Source organism: Nycticebus coucang, chromosome 24 (assembly GCF_027406575.1).
Source record: "Nycticebus coucang isolate mNycCou1 chromosome 24, mNycCou1.pri, whole genome shotgun sequence".
In the NCBI taxonomy this organism is placed as follows: Eukaryota; Metazoa; Chordata; class Mammalia; order Primates; family Lorisidae; genus Nycticebus; species Nycticebus coucang.
The window spans coordinates 30,336,773-30,355,056 of record NC_069803.1 but is presented as its reverse complement, the minus strand read 5'-3'; the positions used below and the strand labels follow the sequence as shown (position 1 = coordinate 30,355,056).

At 46.5% G+C, this 18,284-nt stretch overlaps 1 protein-coding gene across 2 annotated transcripts; it reads right to left on the bottom strand.

Annotated features, from left to right (window-relative positions):
- Positions 1–723: 723 nt before the first annotated feature.
- Positions 724–18,280, bottom strand: DKK4 (dickkopf WNT signaling pathway inhibitor 4). Of its 2 annotated transcripts, XM_053578314.1 has the most exons (6): positions 18,182–18,280; positions 13,329–13,424; positions 3,390–3,621; positions 1,764–1,914; positions 1,138–1,290; positions 724–974 (listed from the first exon to the last, which is right to left on the bottom strand). In XM_053578314.1, exons 3-6 carry the CDS (start codon positions 3,501–3,503, stop codon positions 724–726), a joined length of 669 nt encoding a protein of 222 aa, XP_053434289.1. In that variant the 5' UTR covers positions 3,504–3,621; positions 13,329–13,424; positions 18,182–18,280. The 2 variants fall into 2 exon arrangements, with proteins under 2 accessions (XP_053434289.1, XP_053434288.1); XM_053578313.1 differs by lacking the exons at positions 3,390–3,621; positions 13,329–13,424; positions 18,182–18,280 and having other exon boundaries at positions 1,764–2,267.
- Between the last annotated feature and the right edge of the window lie 4 nt (positions 18,281–18,284).

The following is an 18,284-nucleotide window of genomic DNA, read 5'->3' as shown; positions in this document are numbered from 1 at the left end:
CTTAAGCCCAAGAGTTTGAGGTTGCTGTGAGCTGTGATGCCACCGTACTCTACCGAGGGCAGCACAGTGAGACTCTGTCTCAAAAAAAAACAAAGTATGTGCAAATGCTTTGTGACTACATGAGCATAAGATATTATCTTTTGAGTCTTCTTTGTTAGCCAAATTATTTTATAGTGAAATGTTATTTCCCTTCTAAGAAATGGAGGGAAATAAAACAGGATATTTAAGGGAAAATATAGCACTAGCTATGATAATTTCCCCTGGAAAAATATAAGAATTAATTTACTTTTAACTAAAAATACCATCACTTTTTCCCTTTACAATACTGTCAGGTACCAGCCAGCCCTTTACCAGAAATTAAAGATTTATTTGGCGGGGGAGATATTTGACAACAGTAATCAGTTCACTATGTGTATACTTTAAATATATACAGCTTTACTTTTTAAAAAAGATTTATTTCCACTAATTATGTCACTAGATCAGAATTAATTTTTTTTTTTTTGTGATAGAATCATATGCATCAGTTTTGTGGAAAAACAGACAAAAAAACCAAAGCAAGTTTCCGTTCATCCTAAGGCAGCATCTTACAAGTCTCCATTTGCAGTCTATTTCTGTTGCTACAAGATTTGATTTTAAGAGGTACCTGTATGGAAGTATTTTAAAATTAATGTTGGATTCTCCTTTAATACAATGAGGATTCTTTATTCCAAAATATTTAGACTTTTATATTTTTTGGCACACTCTTAACCGAGCATGTTGTCTGTTACCAGGCACTTGGCTTCGACAGAGCAGTCCAGGACCACAGTCACAGCGCTGGAAGATTTCCGGAGCTTGGGCCGTGTCTTTCTGGCCTCTCCTGGAGCAGACTTGTCCCTCCAAGAGGACCGGCTTACAAATTTTAGTCCAAAAATGACGAGCACAGCAAAGTCCAGGGCCACAGTCGAAAGTTCTGAGACAGCTTTCTCCCTCTTCTCCTGTAAGAAGGTTAACATGGGCTTTAGTGATAAGGGGAGAAGTGGCACATGGGGGGACTGCCACTGAGACAAGCATGATGACCGTCCCTGATGAGGGCCCTGCAACTGCCCAGCACGCAGGCCTTACAGAGCGAGGCCTTCGCATTCAGAATGCCGCTCTTACCCTTACTTCCTTGGGATTTCTTAATGTTGGGCTTCCTCCTGGGTTTGTTCTCCTGAATCGGGAGGTCAGTTGTTCCTTGTGTGTGGGTGTCATCGTGGTCCTCAGTCTCCCTCTCCAATCCTGGGCCTGCACCTTCCATCTTGGTACAGACATCTAAAGCACAACCAGATGTAACTAGAGTAATTCATTAAGGACCGGAACCACGGACCTACTGATTATCACTGTTATTTAATTTGGCAGCACCTTTGCCTTCACCTTACATATATATATATAACTTTCTGGATTTCTGGGACATGCACTAAATATTTACATGCTCACATACGGCAAAGACAGTAGTTAAGGAATTAATGGAATCCAAGTGCAAACAGAAGAATTCGAACGATTCCAACTTGAATCTTTCCTTTAAGATCATTATCTTCAAGTCACTGGCAAGTTATTGCCTGGAAATAATATGCTTCATAAAGAAAAAGCAGCTGCATGAATTTACTTCAGCATGCATGCTGGAAGCCGTTAGAGAGCACCTCTCTTGGAATATTCCAGTCTGGGAAACGCAGGTGCTGCCCTCAGTTTAAAAACCACTGTTTGCTTGCAGTGAAGCAGTCCTGCAAGGGCTCAGGGCCACTCACGATTCACGCAGAGTGCTCCCGGGCAGCACATGGCATCTCTCTGGCACCTCCTTCGGAGCCCACGACAGGCGGCACACAATGGCTTCTCTTCTTGGGGTTTGAGGCAGAATTTTCCAGGACTGCAGTCTTTGTCAGACAAGCACTGCGACCCCTGTGAAGGAAAACTGTTGTCAGAGGCTGGGGAATCCAACAGGATGTAAGATAACTTTTCATGCAAGGAGGGAGGTGGAAGAAGCCAAATCAGAGTGGCACTTTGACAGACTCTAGGCAGCACCATAATTTTTCGATGTAATTGGTCTCCTCCCACGAAGGGGACGCCAAATCACCCGTGTCTTCACCTAGCTGCTGCAGAGGTTGTTTGTGTTTGAAAAATTGTCTTACTTTTAACTCCGCATTTAATTTTCTCATGCTCTGCGAAAACGGGAAAGAAATGTTTTTGTAAGTGTATCTTACAGATGATTATGAGATTTTCAACATATGTGAACTCTAGAAGCCGTGAGGCAGTTTAATTAGACATAATACATCTGTGGCATTTCTACTTGATTTCTAACGTAGTGAATCCCATCAACCACCGCCCTTCCCAAGTGATCTGTCCTTGGATTTTTATTTATGGATTTTTTCCCATTTGCTTTTTATTTGTATATAAGCACAAGTGCACTTTTCTTACATTGGGATAATGCATTGTGGTAAAGTGAGGGCTGTCCTTTGAGTTGTTGGGGTTTTTTCGTTTGTTTATTTTTTTGAGACAGAGTGTTACTATATCACCCTGGAGAGTTCTGTGGCGTCACAGCTCACAGCAACCTTCAACTCTTGGGTTTAAGCGATTCTCCTGCCTCAGCCTGGCAAGTAGCTGGGACCACAGGCGCCCACCACAATGCCTGGCTATTTTTTGGTTGCAGTTGTCGTTGTTTAGCAGGCCCAGGCTGGGTTCAAACCCACCAACTTCGGTATATGTGGCTGGTGCCATAATCCTTGTGCTACGGACACCGAGCCTATCCTTTGAGCTTTAATCATGTCTTGTTCACACAGAGAAAAAGATACCAAAGATCAATTTTTCTCATATACAGTTGATGCTTTTTCATAAACACATACATATTACTCACAGCATGTATAATAGTAATATAGGGTGTCCATAAAGTTCATGTGCAATTTAACACCCGGCATATATAGTAACACACAAGTGGATAAAATGATCCTTAAAACAATTCTGTGAAGTGAGACGGTGACAATGACCCTTTGTTTAAATTCTACCGCCCATGTTCACTGGCTGTGTGGCCTTAGTTCAGTTCTCGGCATCTCTGAGTCTTATTTTCCTCATCTGGAATTAGGAGGGGTGCCACCTAATCTTGTAAGGAAGATAGAATGAGCTACTACATATAAAAGGCCTGGCCCATGATAGAACCTTCTAAACATCATGGGTGAATTTACAGCTAAATGACCTGAACAGCCACTGTGATTATTTCATATGCTAATGCTAAAGCAGCTGAGTTCTGCCAGAATGCCTTCCCAATTCCTAAATCAATTTCCCTGCTGGATAAGATTTCTCACACATTAATTTGAATGACCTCCTTAACTCCAAATGCAGCTTCCATCAGCAGTCCGCAGTCCCCTCCCGGGCAGCCTCACCTTGCGAGCCCCGTGCACAGCAACGGCAGAGCTCCTGATGCCGTTGAAGTCTAGGACCAGGGCACCCAGGGGAGAGCAGAACCAGCTGAGCCCCAGCAGGACCACCACCACCATCCTTCAATCTCCAGGCCGAGGATCTCAGGGTCCTGTGTTCCTGACACGGGGCTGCTCTAAGCCCAAAGCAGGGCCCCCGCCACGCCGGCCACGGCAAGGTGCTTGTAACTGGCTTTTTCTGAAAGAGACGCAAATCCTCGTCTGAGTAAGCTGTGCAAAGTGGGCAGAGTCAGATCTGACCAGCAGCTTTCCTCTGAAACCACTTATAGCCAGATGCGCCCCTCGGCTGGCTCTCCCCTCCCCCTTTCCTTCCTCCTTACCCCACACAGGCTTCAACAAATCCCTGCAAATCTGTTTGATCAATAGTTCAAAACAAGGGCTCAACAGAAGGAGAGAAGGGGCAGGGCCACGCAGCTTCTCCTCCAGGGTGGAATCCCTCTTAATTATTGCATATCAAAGTTAGTTCAAAGGGCCAGAGGCAGAGCAGAATGTCTGTATCAAAGGCAAACCCGATAATCACCTGCACTTCCTTACCTTCAGTAATCCTTAGGGGTGGGGGTGGGGGATTGGTCCTAAGATCTGTTTTCACAGCTAACTGTGCTCAAAGAAAGAATGAATCATTTTGGCCATATGCCGTGCAGAATGCCTAAAACTAATGAGTTATACCCTGAGAAGCATTAAACGGTGCTTCGGATAGTGAGGACAGGTAGGAAGAGCGTATTTAATTTGTTAAATTGACTTAAGCAGAACAGGTCCCGAAGTCTCTAACCAACTTCAGATGGAATCTTCAGCATTTTCAGTTTTCCTCATTTGGATTTTTCAAAACTTCTGCTTCATCCCCCTCTCGTCTGATTTTTGTGTCTGTCCAGATTGTTAGAGAAGGAATTTAGACAAGTGTTTTCCCTGCCTTAGGTACTTCAAGGGCAGAAGATCTAGACCTGGGTTCTAAACATCTGTTTTTCTTTCTTCATTGTTCTCATCCGACGCTTGTCCCAATACCTCGGGTGTGAGGTGCTGTTGCTAAAATCTAAAAATGCCCCTTTTTAATGCCACAACTGACAATCTTAGTGTGACCGGATCTTCCTCCAGACCAGCCTGACATCAGTCAGTCCATTGACATGTGTCTCCATATTCTTTTCTTTGAGACAGAGTCGCACTGTGTCACCCTGGATACAGTGCCATGATGTCATAGCTCACAGCAACCTCAGACTCCTGAGCTCAAGCCATCCTCCTGCCTCACCTTCCAGTGTAGCTGGGAGAACAGGCACCACCATAACACCCGCTAGTTTATATGTATATACATATATATGTATATATGTGTATATATATATATATATTTTTTTTTTTTTAAGACAGGGTCTCGTTCTTGCTCAGGCTGGTCTCAAACTCCCAAATTCAAGCAATCTACCTGTCTTGCCTCCCAGAGTGCTGGGATTACAGGTGTGAGCCACCACACCTGGCCTATATCTCAATATTCTGTGCACTGAGAATATTCTTGCTGTTGAGTAGTGCAGGGTGCCGCTCAGCAGCAGACGGGGTGATCCGAGTCCCTCCCGAACTTGGCTATCCTCCTGCGCGGCTGTGGCTTGACTGCTCCTCATACCCTGCAGTGGGAGCTGCTTCTTCCTCAAGTACTATTTTTTTATTACTTAAACTGAAAACATCAAACACTCTTTGATAGTATGATAAGCCTGATGACTAAGGGTGTTAGAGAATTTATTTTGAAGTTGGACAATTATGACCAAGGATAAAGGAGAGAGCCCCAGGGTTCCATCTCTGTTGAGTTTCTCTGCTTCCTGTTGCTTAACTGTAGAGCAGATTTCAGGGTCCCAAGGCCTCTGGCAATATACACAGACAAAAGAACTGGTGGGAAATCCTGAAACACAGCATAAACAGTCATTGAGCACTTAGTATGTAGCAGAACCTGTGGTTAGGTGTTAGACAGAAATATAATACTCGCAGGATCTGGAGTGCCGACAGAAGATTTGTGTATGTTATGGCAAGCACTCAAATAAAAGTTAAAATGCAGGGCTGGAGGACATATAAAGGTGTAAAAGCAGAGGAGGGCATGATTTAGACCTTCTGAAGAAACAAAGGAATTCATTTACAGAAAGGATAATATGTGAGTGGGGTTTTGTGGGATGCATAGGAGTTTCCCAGGTTGAGAAGCAGGTGATGTTCTCACCCCAGGCTCAGAGAGTGAAGTGTGTGCAAGAGCAGGGAGATGCATTTGGTTCTAGGAAGGGGTTTTGTGTGGTTGGGGCAGACAGTGGAAGGACAAGCTAAAGCTAGACTGAAGAACTGTAAATACTATGGAAGGAAATTCAGTTTTACTCTCCACACAATAAAAAGTCATTGGAAACAGCACGATCTCGTTTGCTTTTCAGGAAGACAGTGCTGGTGGCAGTGTGGAGTGGGAGAGAGGGGAGGGTGAAGAAGTCCCGTCTAAGGCAGGAATGAGAAGCAAGGGAAGGGTGGGATTCTGAAGTTGAATCTACACCACTGGATGCAGGTGTGGGGAGAGAGGGCAGGGGCGGAGGATGCTTCCCACCTCTCTGATTGGGGAGGATGGTGAGGGCCTTACGGACAGGGAATTCAGGGCAGAAAGCTGGTTGTGGAGGCAGGGTAAGAGTTTTCCTTGAGAAAAGCTGGAGGTCTGATATGGAGTTATAAACGTAACCACCATATCTCCCATGAACCATGCTCTCCATTTGCCTCCCAGAGACAGGGGAGAGGAGTGGGCATGGCCACCAGACGCCAGAGGGTGACAAAGAGGGAACGGACAGCGCTGAAGAACAAGTCTTCTCATTGTGTCCTGACTCTCTCTCTCCCTCTCTCTTTCTTGTTCTCTCTCTCCACTGAAAGAGTATGAGCTCTTGGATCAGACCCCCCCACCACCACCACCAATCCGACCTCCCCTCCCCTGCCCTGTCCTCACCCCCTGTGCATTCATCGGCCTGTCATGGCACTTACAAAACTCTACTGCTTCATGACCAGCCTGGGCAACATAGCAAGATCCCATCTCTAAAAAATAAATTTAAAAAGTTAGCTGGTGCCATGGTGGGTGCCTCTAGTCTCAGCTCCTCAGTAGGTGGGAGGATCACTTGAGTCCAGGAGTTTGGGGCTGCAATTAGCTGTGATTATACCACTGTACTCCAGCCTGGGCAACACAGCGAGACCCTGCCTCAAAAACAAAAACACTGGGCGGTGCCTGTGGCTCAAAGGAGTAGAGCGCTGGTCCCATATGCCGGAGGTGGCGGGTTCAAGCCCAGCCCCGGCCAAAAACTGCAAAAAAACCCAAAAAACAAAAAAACAAAAACACTTCCACTGCAGTTGTCTGCTTATTTATCTTTACAATTAGACCCTAAGCGTGGCGAGGCAGGGCTGTAGATAGTTCTTCACATGGTTGTGCTTCGTGTGCTGGGCACACACAAAGCGCCTTCACGGATCTATGTGCCGGATTGATGCAGTAATAAATGGATTTGTAGCAACTCCGACCTTGAATGAGTTAGTTCACCTCTCGAGGCTGCACTGTCGTCCGTCCACTGTGAAGCTGGCATTACCTACTCAATAAGGGCAATATGTTGAGGGTTCGACGCGTGAATGTATGTGTAGGGCCCAGCCCAGTAACTGGTGCTAAGAAGGTGCTAAACGAACGTCTCTCCTCCATTTTCCAGGCCAGAATTTCCCATCATCTCACAGGCTTCAGGCCTTGCATATCGCACGGCCCTGCCACGGGCTCTGGATGGATATTTGTTAGATAGAATCTTCAAAGAGAAACCTCCCTGAACCTTGCTTGCAATGAGAGACTGTGATTTCTGTCTCTAAAAAAGTAGGAGTAATTTTGAGGAAAGAAGGTAAGTGAAATATTCCCTGGAAAATGACTTTCTTTCTTTCTTTCTTTTTTTTTAGTGGTATTTTGTTTTATTAAATCATAGCTGTGGGCGGCGCCTGTGGCTCAATGGAGTAGGGCGCTGGCCCCATACGCCGGAGGTGGTGGGTTCAAACCCAGCCGGACCAAAAACTGCAAAAAATAAAAATAAAAAATCATAGCTGTGTGCATTAATGCATTTATGGGGTACAATGTGCTGGATTTATATACAATTTGAAATACTTACAACAAACTAGTTAACATAGCCTTCATCGCACTTTCTTAATTATTGTGTTATGACATTTATAAACCTGTAATTCTAGCACTCTGGGAGGCTGAGGTAGGTGGATTGCCTGAGTTCAGGAGTTCGAGACCAGCCTGAGCAAAAGTGAGACCCCATCTCTAAACATAAGCCTTGCATTGTGGCAGGTAATCCCAGCTACCCAGCTACTTGGGAAGCCGAGGCAAGAGAATAGCTTGAGCCCAGGAGTTTGAGGTTGTTGTGAGCTATGACACCAGAGCACTCTACTGAGGGTGACAAAATGAGACTCTGTCTCAAAAAAAAAAAAAAAAGAGAGAGAGAAAACGACTTGCAGTATGTTTTTAACTCTGCCAAAGCTGCTCGCCCATTAATAACCACTGCGTTCTGCAGCAAGGATGCCGGTAGGTGCAGTGCCTTGGGGCCACGGCAACCACAGTGAGCCAGCACCTCAGTCATATGGGGATTAGGGATGATAGCCACAAGGCAGGAGGAAGACGCCCAGGGAGAAGTAAGCTGGGAGAAGCAGGCTTTAAAAGTGACCCTGCCCAGGAGGCACTTGCTCTGCTCTGGGGTCCGGCCACTGAAGCTAACAGCACTCACCACGTAAGGAGCACTCCCAGGCAACACCCAGGGCTGTGTCTCTTCTGAAGAGACACCAAGAGACACTCCTTTAGCCACAGAACAAAGGAAGCTCACAAGTGCAGTTTTGGCCAAAAGGTTGCCACCCCTGGCAAGTATTATGGATGAACTGAAAACCTCAGGCTGATCTTCTTAGCTCTGTCGTGGGCACCTCGGGCAGGGAGCGCTAGGATCCAGCAGTGCTGACTGGGCGCAGGGGCAGTGAGACTTCCCTTAGACAGGGCTCCAGGCACCCCAGTTTCAGCACTGTGGGTGGCTCCGACTGGAGTAACAACTGCAGGCTGTGTCTCAGAGCTGACACCCGCGTCCCCAGCATCTCTGCCGCTGCAGTGTAAGTTGAAGGCGGGTGACAGCACCAGTGATTTATGTTCACTCAGGAATGGAAACTTTTGTTATGGCTCCTGGGTCAAAACCAGTTTGATTTCCATAAATTTTGCTTCTCTTAAAATCAAAGCAACTGCAACAAAGCGGGGCGCTGGCAGACTCTCACAGGAAATGTTCAGTGAGATAAAAGATGAGAAGGGGCAGGCTGATGGGAGCAGACAGGGATTGCAGGACTTAATCACAGAGGTGACAGAAACGTTGCCATTTCTTGGTTCCCCGGGGTGGGAGGATAACACCACCTGTCCACAGCGCCAAGGAGCAGACTGCATGGCAGCCCGCAGCGAAGCAGGGACAGCACCAGAGACCCATGGGCTGCTGCCCTGGAGTGGTCCTACCACTGTCACTGATGGTGTGGCCTTGGACAGCTGAGGTCACTCTCAGCCTTGGTGCCTCCCGATCTTGAGAACCTCTTCCAGACCAGGTCTCTGCAGCCCCATGTTGCTTGCCCCCAGAAGATGCTGCTCAGACTGTCTTCTGGGAACACGGTTCACCTTCGGAGCTGTGTGTCGAGGTAGCACAAGGGGCCTCCACGTTCTAGCAACAAAAGCCTCACAGATCCCCCAACTCCACGCAAGGCATCTGGCTGGGAGCAGCGCCTAGCTCTCCCAAACTTCCTGCTAGCAGACAGGGTCTGTTGCCCTTTTGTTTTTAAAACATCAGGTGCTGTGGTTGGTGGCTTTGTAAGTTCTAAATGCCTGGCTCGACCCCCATTCCTGGCGCCCTCCCACTCTTCAGCCTCCGTGCCACGCTGTCGCTGATATTACTCATGGGGCACAGGAAAGCAGGAAGGTGACAGATGCTGCCATGAAAAGGCAAGAAAAGAGAAATGGGAAGCAGGCTGCATCTTGGTGCCTGCCAGCTGGAAATCCTAGGGCTGCGCTTGACGTGCCCGGCACAGGAGCCCGGGGCTGAGAAGAGGCCTGGTGAATTGAGGGGATGCCTGTAGCTGTGGCTGACGCTGAGGCTGTGGTGCTTCAGGTGTACCGGAAGTACCCGACACACCACGTGTGTACAATTTGGGTGCTTTCTATTTTTTATAAAAACAAACCCTTTGAATTATATTTGTGTTACAAGGTAGTTCACGACTGACCTCTGGAAGCTCATGGTTCTGTGAGATTCTCTCCTAGAAACCCAGCGTGGAAAGCAAGGCATCTGCATGGAACTTGCTTGTTTTATTCTCTTTGCTGACTACAATTTAGGAAGCTGAGACCCAGTGGAGCCCCAGCTGTTCTTCTTTCCATGAAATTCATCATCTGCCTTGTTTTTTTTTTTTTTTTTGAGACAGAGCCACAAGCTCTTGCCCTTGGGTAGAGGGCCGTGGCATCACAGCTCACAGCAACCTCCAACTCCTGGGCTCAAGCAATTCTCCTGCCTCCACCTCCCAAGTAGCTGAGACTACAGGCGCCCGCCACAATGCCCGGCTATTTTTTGGTTGCAGCCGTCATTGTTGTTTGGCAGGCCCAGGCTGGATTCGAACCCGCCAGCTCAGGTGTATGTGGCTGGCGCCTTAGCCGCTTGAGCCACAGGTACAGAGCCCATCATCTGCCTTTTACACCTTATCTCCCATATTCTTTTTCACCATCTGACTCTTTCTCATCTTTTGAGTCTCGCTTTTGCCTCATTTCTCTTTATCCTTTTCTTCTTCCTTTCGTGTCCTTTAATCCAATGTCCTCTCAAAGGTAATGGTGTGCTGCTGGCATTTCAAGCAGGAGGGAAGAGTGAGCTGGTAGCTTGACCCCCTCTGTCACCTGGAGCAGCTCCCTGTGTACGGTGGTAGGCTCATCTGTGTAGGTCTGTGATTAGAAGTGTGGCCAGGACCCAGCCCAGGGCAGTTGTGGTGTCTGCTAAGAGAGGCTGGAAGGGCGGTGAAGGGCGGGCAGGTGTGTGGGCTCCACTGCCATCCTGTATATGACCTTGGGGGACAGAGAATGGGCATTCCCAGGAGGTCCACAGGCTCCAGGGAAGGAGCGAACCAAAAGGAATCCTGCACTGTGGGGAGAGCCTCTTCTCTAGCGACAAAAGAGTTTCTGCCATCTTTGAGTCTGGACCTAAGATGCAGAACAAATGGGTTGATTCTCTCCCTTGGAAGTCAGGAATGAACCCCATTGCTCTAGGAAACCTCAACCTTGCTTGGAGTCCCAATTCTGAAGAAGCAAACTACCATGAGCTCTGTATGCAGAATTCTGGGGACAAATTGGGGTGCTTTGCATTTCCTAGGCACCTCCAGTCCCCTCCGTCGGTGTCCCTGCAGCCCTGCCCTCCATGTCAGTGGTGGTGTACTGACTCTCTGAGTGTGACCTGCTCCTCTGTCCCAAGCTCCTACCCCCACCCAGTATGTCAAAGTCTTCACAGGACTTCGGCCAAAAAAAGCTAGCTTGGGGAGCGGTGGGGGGAGAGGGGGTACAGCCAGCCAGGCATTGACTTCTGGGGCTCTGCACGATAGGGATGAAGTCTCACAGGGACTCACAGGGCCAAGCTTCTGCCCCAGGCCAGACTAGGGAATGGCAGACCTAGGACTTGACCATCAGTTTTCTCATGCCGAAGTTCATCCTTCTCTGTGCCCCACACCACACAGTTCACCAGCTATAGTCCATTCCCAAACAGCCAGTTGCCCGAAACACAGATCTGTGTATATTCCCCAGAAAATGAAATCCCTGCCAACACTGCCAGGCAGTGTTTCAGATGACACAGCTGAGGGAGAGTGTCACCTTTCCTGAATGATTCAGTTTGTAAGTGGATTCTAATATGTCACTAGACGTGGTCAAGAGTAAATGACGTGTAGGCTGTTCAGCCGGGCTGTGATCCAGCCTACAGTGACAAAACTGGTTTCTCATAAAAACGGCATCTTAACTTCATAAACATTTACTGCCCTTTCGACATTCTAGACTGTGACTTTGGTAGAAAACTCCCGACACCGTGTAGAACCTAACTCCAAGGTGTGTTTGCAACCTTAGGAGGATGTGGGGTGAGGCTCTGGGGACGGAGCAGGGCGAGTGGGAGGTCCTGCCCTGGCTCAGTCAGCGCTGGCCACCCGCAGGCCCAGCTTTGGTGTTACCTTGTGTCCTCACTCCCCCCTGTGGTCGAGAGTGACATGAGCTCCCAGGAGGCCCCGTGTAAAGTCCAGGTACAGGATCGTTACCCAGGTTCTGGTGGAAATTCCCCACGGAGCCCCACTCCCTTCTCGTAAATCCAGGTGCTTCCCCAACCTGTATAAGCCAGCCTAACTTTTGTAATTATAAAAGAAATACATGTTTTGAAATTTTAGAAATTTTGGAAAATACAGGGGGGCGTGAAGAAGAAAATAGTCACCATGAAATTTTGGTAAAAAGTCCCCATTTTTTCCTATGCAGGTACACATACAGCATTTGTTTATTTAATATGCTGTATTATTTTTTTTAATCGATTTATCACCAAATCCAGAACTAGGCATTACTAGCCTATATCTACTTATATATACCTTTCCACCCAATCTTGTCTCCCCATCAGAGGAATACACTGGTGTTGTTTTTAAGAGACAGGGGTCTCCCTGTGCTGCCCAGGCTGGAAGGCAGTGGCTATTCACAGGTGCAGTCATAGCACCTGCAGCCTCAAACTCCTAGACTCAAAGTGATCCTCCTGCCTCAGCCTCCTGAGTAGCTGAGACTACAGGTACCACCACCACATCTGGCCTGACGATTTCATTTCCTTGTTTGTTCTCAAAGTGAAATTACAACACACAATACACGTACTTGGGATTACACTGCACACACATACTTTTGTTTCCTTTTTTTTTTTTTCAATAAGCCATTCTGCAGATTCATCAAATATTATTAGCACATATGGCTAGACCTTAACCCAGAACATGAGCGTATTATAGTTTATTCAATGAATCCTTTAAATGTCAACTATTTAGATTGTTTTTAATTTTTTGCTACTTTTTTTTTGTTTTGTTTTGAGACAGAGTCTCACTCTATCACCCTGGTTAGAGTGCCATGGTGTCATCATAGCTCACAGCAACCTCAAACTCCAGGGCTCAAGCAATTTTCTTGCCTCAGTCTCCCAAGTAGCTGTGACTACAGCTGCCTGCCACCACCCTGGGCTAGTTTTTTCTATGAGCTCTTGCTCAGGCTGATCTTGAACTCCTAAACTCAAGCAATCCACCCACCTCAGCCTCCCAGTGCTAGGATTACAGGCCTAAGCTACCTCGCCCAGCTACTTTAAATTTTTTGCTACTTTAAATCATTCAAGCTATTCAAGATAAATCTTTTCACCAATGCATGATTATTTTCTTGAGATGAATCCTTGGGCATGGCATTTCAGCCTGTGAAATTAGCCTTTAATCACTCTGTGCATCTGAGCAATTCTGAGTTGTCATTTCCCCTGAGAAGTCTTTAGTCCCCTCCTATCATGTTAGGTGCTTTCTCTGCTGTGTCCTTGTGCTCTTCCCCTGCAGAAGGCCCAGGGACAGGTGGCACCTGTAGCTCAGTGGGTAGTGCATCGGCCACATACACCCCCGAGGCTGGCGGGTTCAAACCCAGCCTGGGCCAGCTAAAAAACAATGACAACCGCAACAAAAAACAGCTGGGCGTTGTGGCGGGCGCCTGTAGTCCCAGCTACTTGGGAGGCTGAGGCAAGAGAATCGCTTACACCCAAGAGTTTGAGGTTGCTGTGAGCCATGACGCCACAGCACTCTCCCGAGGGTGACAAAAAAAAAAAAGAAGGCCCAGGGACGTTGCTTGAGCCTGTCTACCTCTTCAAAGCTGCCATCAGTTGTTCAGTGACAAAGGGATCCTCAGGCCTCATCTGAATTTTGGAGTCCTTTATAACAAACAAATGGGCTTCTTTTCTGTAAAGAAAAGGAATTAAGTAACCCAGCTGGCTTCAGAATCTTATAATTTTTTTTTCAGACAGAGTCTCATTTGCCCTGGAGTAGAGTGCCTGGGTGTCACAACTCACAGCAACCTCAAACTGTTGGGCTCAAGCGATTCTCTCTCTCTCTTTTTTTTTTTTTTGGCCGGGGCTGGGCTTGAACCCGCCACCTCTGGCACATGTGGCTGACGCCCTACTCCTTTGAGCCACAGGCGCCACCCCATCAAGCGATTCTCTTGTCTCAGCCTCCTAAATAGCTGGGACTACAGGCGCCTACCACACACCCAGCTAGTTTTTCTATTCTTTTAGCGGCGACAAGGGTCTCGCTCTGCTCAGGCTGGTCTCACACTCGTGAGCTCCGGTGATCCACCTGCATTGGCTTCCCAGAGTGCTAGGATTACAGGCGTGAGCCCTTGTGCCCAGCCAGAATCTTATAATATTTGTACACTTAGGGTAATTGAGCTATGACATCTTTACCATGAAGCTTCCGTTTTCAGTTTTTTTTTTTTTAATTTCTGAGAGTAAAACTATGCTAACCAGGGATTTTTCTCTCCAACAGCCATATAGACAGATCAGCAGGTTATCTTGGCTTTAGCAGGTGACCTGTAGTGGGAACTTGTTCTGTCATCTCCATGGGCCTCTGGACCCACATAGCTCTGACACCTTGGGGTGTTTCCTTCCCCATCACACCTTGTACATGGTAGGCACTTACAAGTGTCTCTCAGAGGAAGGAGGTAAAAATCCCTATCTTGCTTTAAAATTCTACAATTCTAACAAGTTTTGGGGGCAGAATGCCATGTTATCAAGATTTGGATTGGGAAAATCCTTTCTACACCTCTCAGCAGTTTGGAAGCAGTGTGGATAGGGGAGTGAGAATAGGCTGTAGTTCTGAGGTGGTGAAGGTCAGAGTCTTGATAGGGACTTTAAGTGTTAATCTGGACCCTGCTCACTTGACGGGCCTAGAGGGGCAGCAAGCAAGGGAGGATGCCTTCCTGTAGCAGCTGTGATCCTTAACAGATTTTTTCATTGCCTTCCTGCTTCAGGTGTTGGGAGAGAGGGCAGGTCTCTGGGTTACCTGGGACAGGTGTTACTCCCCTCCCTTCAGAAGACAGATCTTAGGATAACAGAAGAGGGAGAGAGGAACGCTGCCTGCAAAGTGCTCCTTATGACCTTCAGTGGTCTGTGCTGCCTAACAAAGGTCAAGGCTGAGCCAAAGTGCGCTAAAGTTGCTGCTCTAATATTCATATATATATATATATGAAAAAATATGGATTTTGCGCTGGATGTTACATGGTTTAGAAAGAACCATGAACATCTACTTGATAATTTAAGTACTAAATAAAGAAAAGCTTAGACTGGCTGAGGGAAAAATAGAATCTGTAAGTGTGTTTAAGAACTGACAATAACCAGTTGTTGAGGGTGAGATGTGGTGTGGTGGCACCCAGAGACCACACCTCGGAGACCAGGAGCAGAGAGGTGCAGGCCAGGTTATTGAAAGGGGACAGAGACGAGCCAGGGCCCGGCAAAGATGTCATCTGCACTGAGGGCAGTTGGAGGCCTCTTTTTTATACTGGGCATAGCGGGGAGGAAGATTCCACAGCTTGCTGGAAGGTTCTGGTGGGCTAGGGTCTTTCCAGTGGAACTCTTGGGGGAGGGCAGGTAGGCCTTTTGTTCTAGGAGGACACGTGGAGGGGGAAGGGTTCATGTGGGTCCATGTTAGGCCCCCAACAGAGTGGAAGCAATTGCCATATTAAATTTCTTTCTTTCTTTCTCCTTTCCTTTGTCTGTGTTATGATTTGCTACAAAACTTTAAGCATAACAGTTTGCTTTCTACCCAAAAAACTATGATAGGGGGACTTTGCCAGGAGTTTATATCTTGACAGAATTATATAAGAAATATATTTCTAGCAGGGTGTGGTGGCTCATGCCTGTAATCCTAGAGCTCCGGGAGGCTGAGATAGGTGGATTGCCTGAGCTCATGGGTTCAGGACTAGCATGAGCAAGAGCAAGATCCGGTCTCTAAAAATAGCCAGGCTTTGTGGCAGGTGCCTGCAGTCCCAGCTACTTGGGAGGCTGAGGCAAGAGAATTGCTTGAGCCCAAGAGTTTGAGGTTGTTGTAAGCTGTGACACCATGGCACTCTACCGAGGGCGACAAAATGAGACTCTGTCTCAAAAGAAAAAAAAATACATACGTTACTTTATAGCTCTTTTTCTTGTCAAAGTGATATTACAGAGCCTAGAACTTTTGCGGAATACAAAGTGCAGTCAGGCACTCCTTAGTCACCTTCATGATTTTGACGCTAAATATTAGGCTACATAATTTTAATTCTGGGCCAGATTTATAGAAAATGAGGTAATAATATTTTGACATATGGTGAGACTATATCTATATATGTAGCATTATAATTATATTAATAAAGAAAGAAAAAAATAAACATGGGGTTTTGCTTGCATAGCTTACAAATTCCTCTAGCAGACTACTTTTCATCTGTGTTATTTACAAGTGAACATAGATTATATGCTATTGAGAGAACAGGTAGTGAAAATAAGATGGAATTAGTCAGGATAGGGCTGACACAACACAGCTAGTCTGGTCAGGTTAGGTCCTATGTGACCTTCACCTTATACTTTGTCAATGGTAAGTTCATCTTTACGTTTTGTCAATTTAGCTCCAACCTAAAGATGTGTATCGTGAGTAGTTTAGGATGATTGATTTAGGAGATTAACTTCAATTGGAAATTTTGTAATAAATCATGAGTCATGCTAATTGTTATTTTAATAGGTTATGGGTTATGATGATTATTAAGGTAAAAGTTAATATCTTCAATTTTTATCTACAAAACTGTGGTTTTGGAAATGAAAGGGCAGAACAGACTTGGTGAGGTTACTCTTGGTGTGCTCCAGATTTCTGGCCTGACAACACTTTTTGGACCTAATCCCTGTCTCTGCATCTGGCTGACAGTGAAGGCAGCTAGGACCCTCTTTGTCCAGTAACACTATGGATGCATTATTTAATATCCACAATCCTCTGAGGTAAATATTATTTAGTTCTTTAACAGATGTGGAAACTGAGGCATAGAGGAGATAAATTGCTTGCCTCAGACTACAGAGTTGGCAGAGCGGAGACACAAACCCAGTCTCTTTTTGACTCCAAAGCAGTTTATTTAGGCTACTTTGACATATTGTGGGAATATATCTATATATGTAGCATTATAATTATAGTAATAAAAAAGGAAAAAAGTAAATATGGGTTTTGTCTGCATAGCTTTCAAATTCCTATAGCATATTACTTATTTGGCTTTGCTTATGACATTTCTGTGTTGCCTCATTCAGCAGATAACTTTCCAAGTGTTACATTATGAGTCTCTTGGGGAGCATTTATCTTACTTATTTCTTATTAACTTGAAATTCCTTACATACAGCAGGTAAATAACAGTACTTGCCTATTGATTCAAGCAGCAACCCGTTATTATGCACTGAGCATCACAGATTTGGTAGTTGGTTTTTTTTTTGCCTTAACTTTTCATTTTGAAAAATTAAAAACATATTGAAGTTTCAACAATAGTGCAACAAACACACATATCATCACCCACCTAGATCCCTCACTTGTTCATATTTTGTCCTATTTGCTTTTTCTCTCTTTGTTCTGAACCATTTAAGAATTAGTTGCAGACACATATATTTCGATTTCAAATACTTCAGCTTGTATCTCCACAAACAAGCCCATTTCTGCATAACCAAGATACATTACACTCAGAAAATGTTCATTATTGTACTAATATGACCTACTTTCAAATTTCCCCAATTGGTTATGATGCAGGGTCCAATTTAGGCTCGCACATTACTTTTAGTGTCCTATTGTTCTTGAAATGAACATTTGAAGTGACTGAGCACACCGTATTTGGAACCTAGGAGTAGTTTCTAAGATCATCTTTCAGGTCCTGCAGTCCAGTGATGGGCCCACCCGGAATGCAGAACTGACCCAATTGGTCTTGGACACTGCACCAAAGGGTCTGCCTGCCTTTCAGTACCTGACCCCCCCCCCCCAGACAGTGGTCCACACCAAAAGACTGACGGCTGTACCCTGAAATAAGCCAATCAGCAGACCCAGATTGTCTAATCGGCCCACCAAACTCTTCTAAAACCGTGCCCTATTCTCCAGGAGGCAGATTGGAGAAATTGAATGGAGTCTTTCTGTGCTGTGAACCTGCTGTCTCTGGACCTTGGGTTTCTCCACGGCGGGAGGCAGAACGAACCTGGCTGGGCTGCAACAACATTCTAAAACCTTATGAATACCCTCCACTGTCCACTGATAACTTTTGCCTGAATCAATTATGACTATGTTGGTTCCAAAGTAATGTTTTCTATTTCTATAATTTCTTCTAATTTAATTAATTAGTGTTCTTCTCTGGGGAAGTTTTGCCTCCTCCACCTCCTGTTCCCCTTTGAATGACAACCTACGGCTACCTGGGGGCCTCTGTTTTCGCATTCTGGACCTGCCCTATGGGCGTGGGTCAGTCCGAGAGGAAATTCCCATAAAGAAGTGCACAGGTCAGCCCCGCGCGCTAAGTGCGGCCACCGCCCCTCAGGGTCCCCTAAGGTTCGCGCGCCGGCCTCGCGGCCCCTCCCATGGCGACGGTCACTAGCTACGTTCAGGCATTCTCGCGAGAACGAGCCTCTGGGGGCGGGGGAAGGTGAGATCTTCGGCCTCCGCCGCGTACGTCACCCACCAACCTGCGCGCCGGACCCTCCTGCGCACGCGCACACGCGGAGCCAGACAGTTAGCGGAGCTGACGCGCCCCAGCTGCTCCCCTCCGCGCCCTGACCCCCGGCGCGC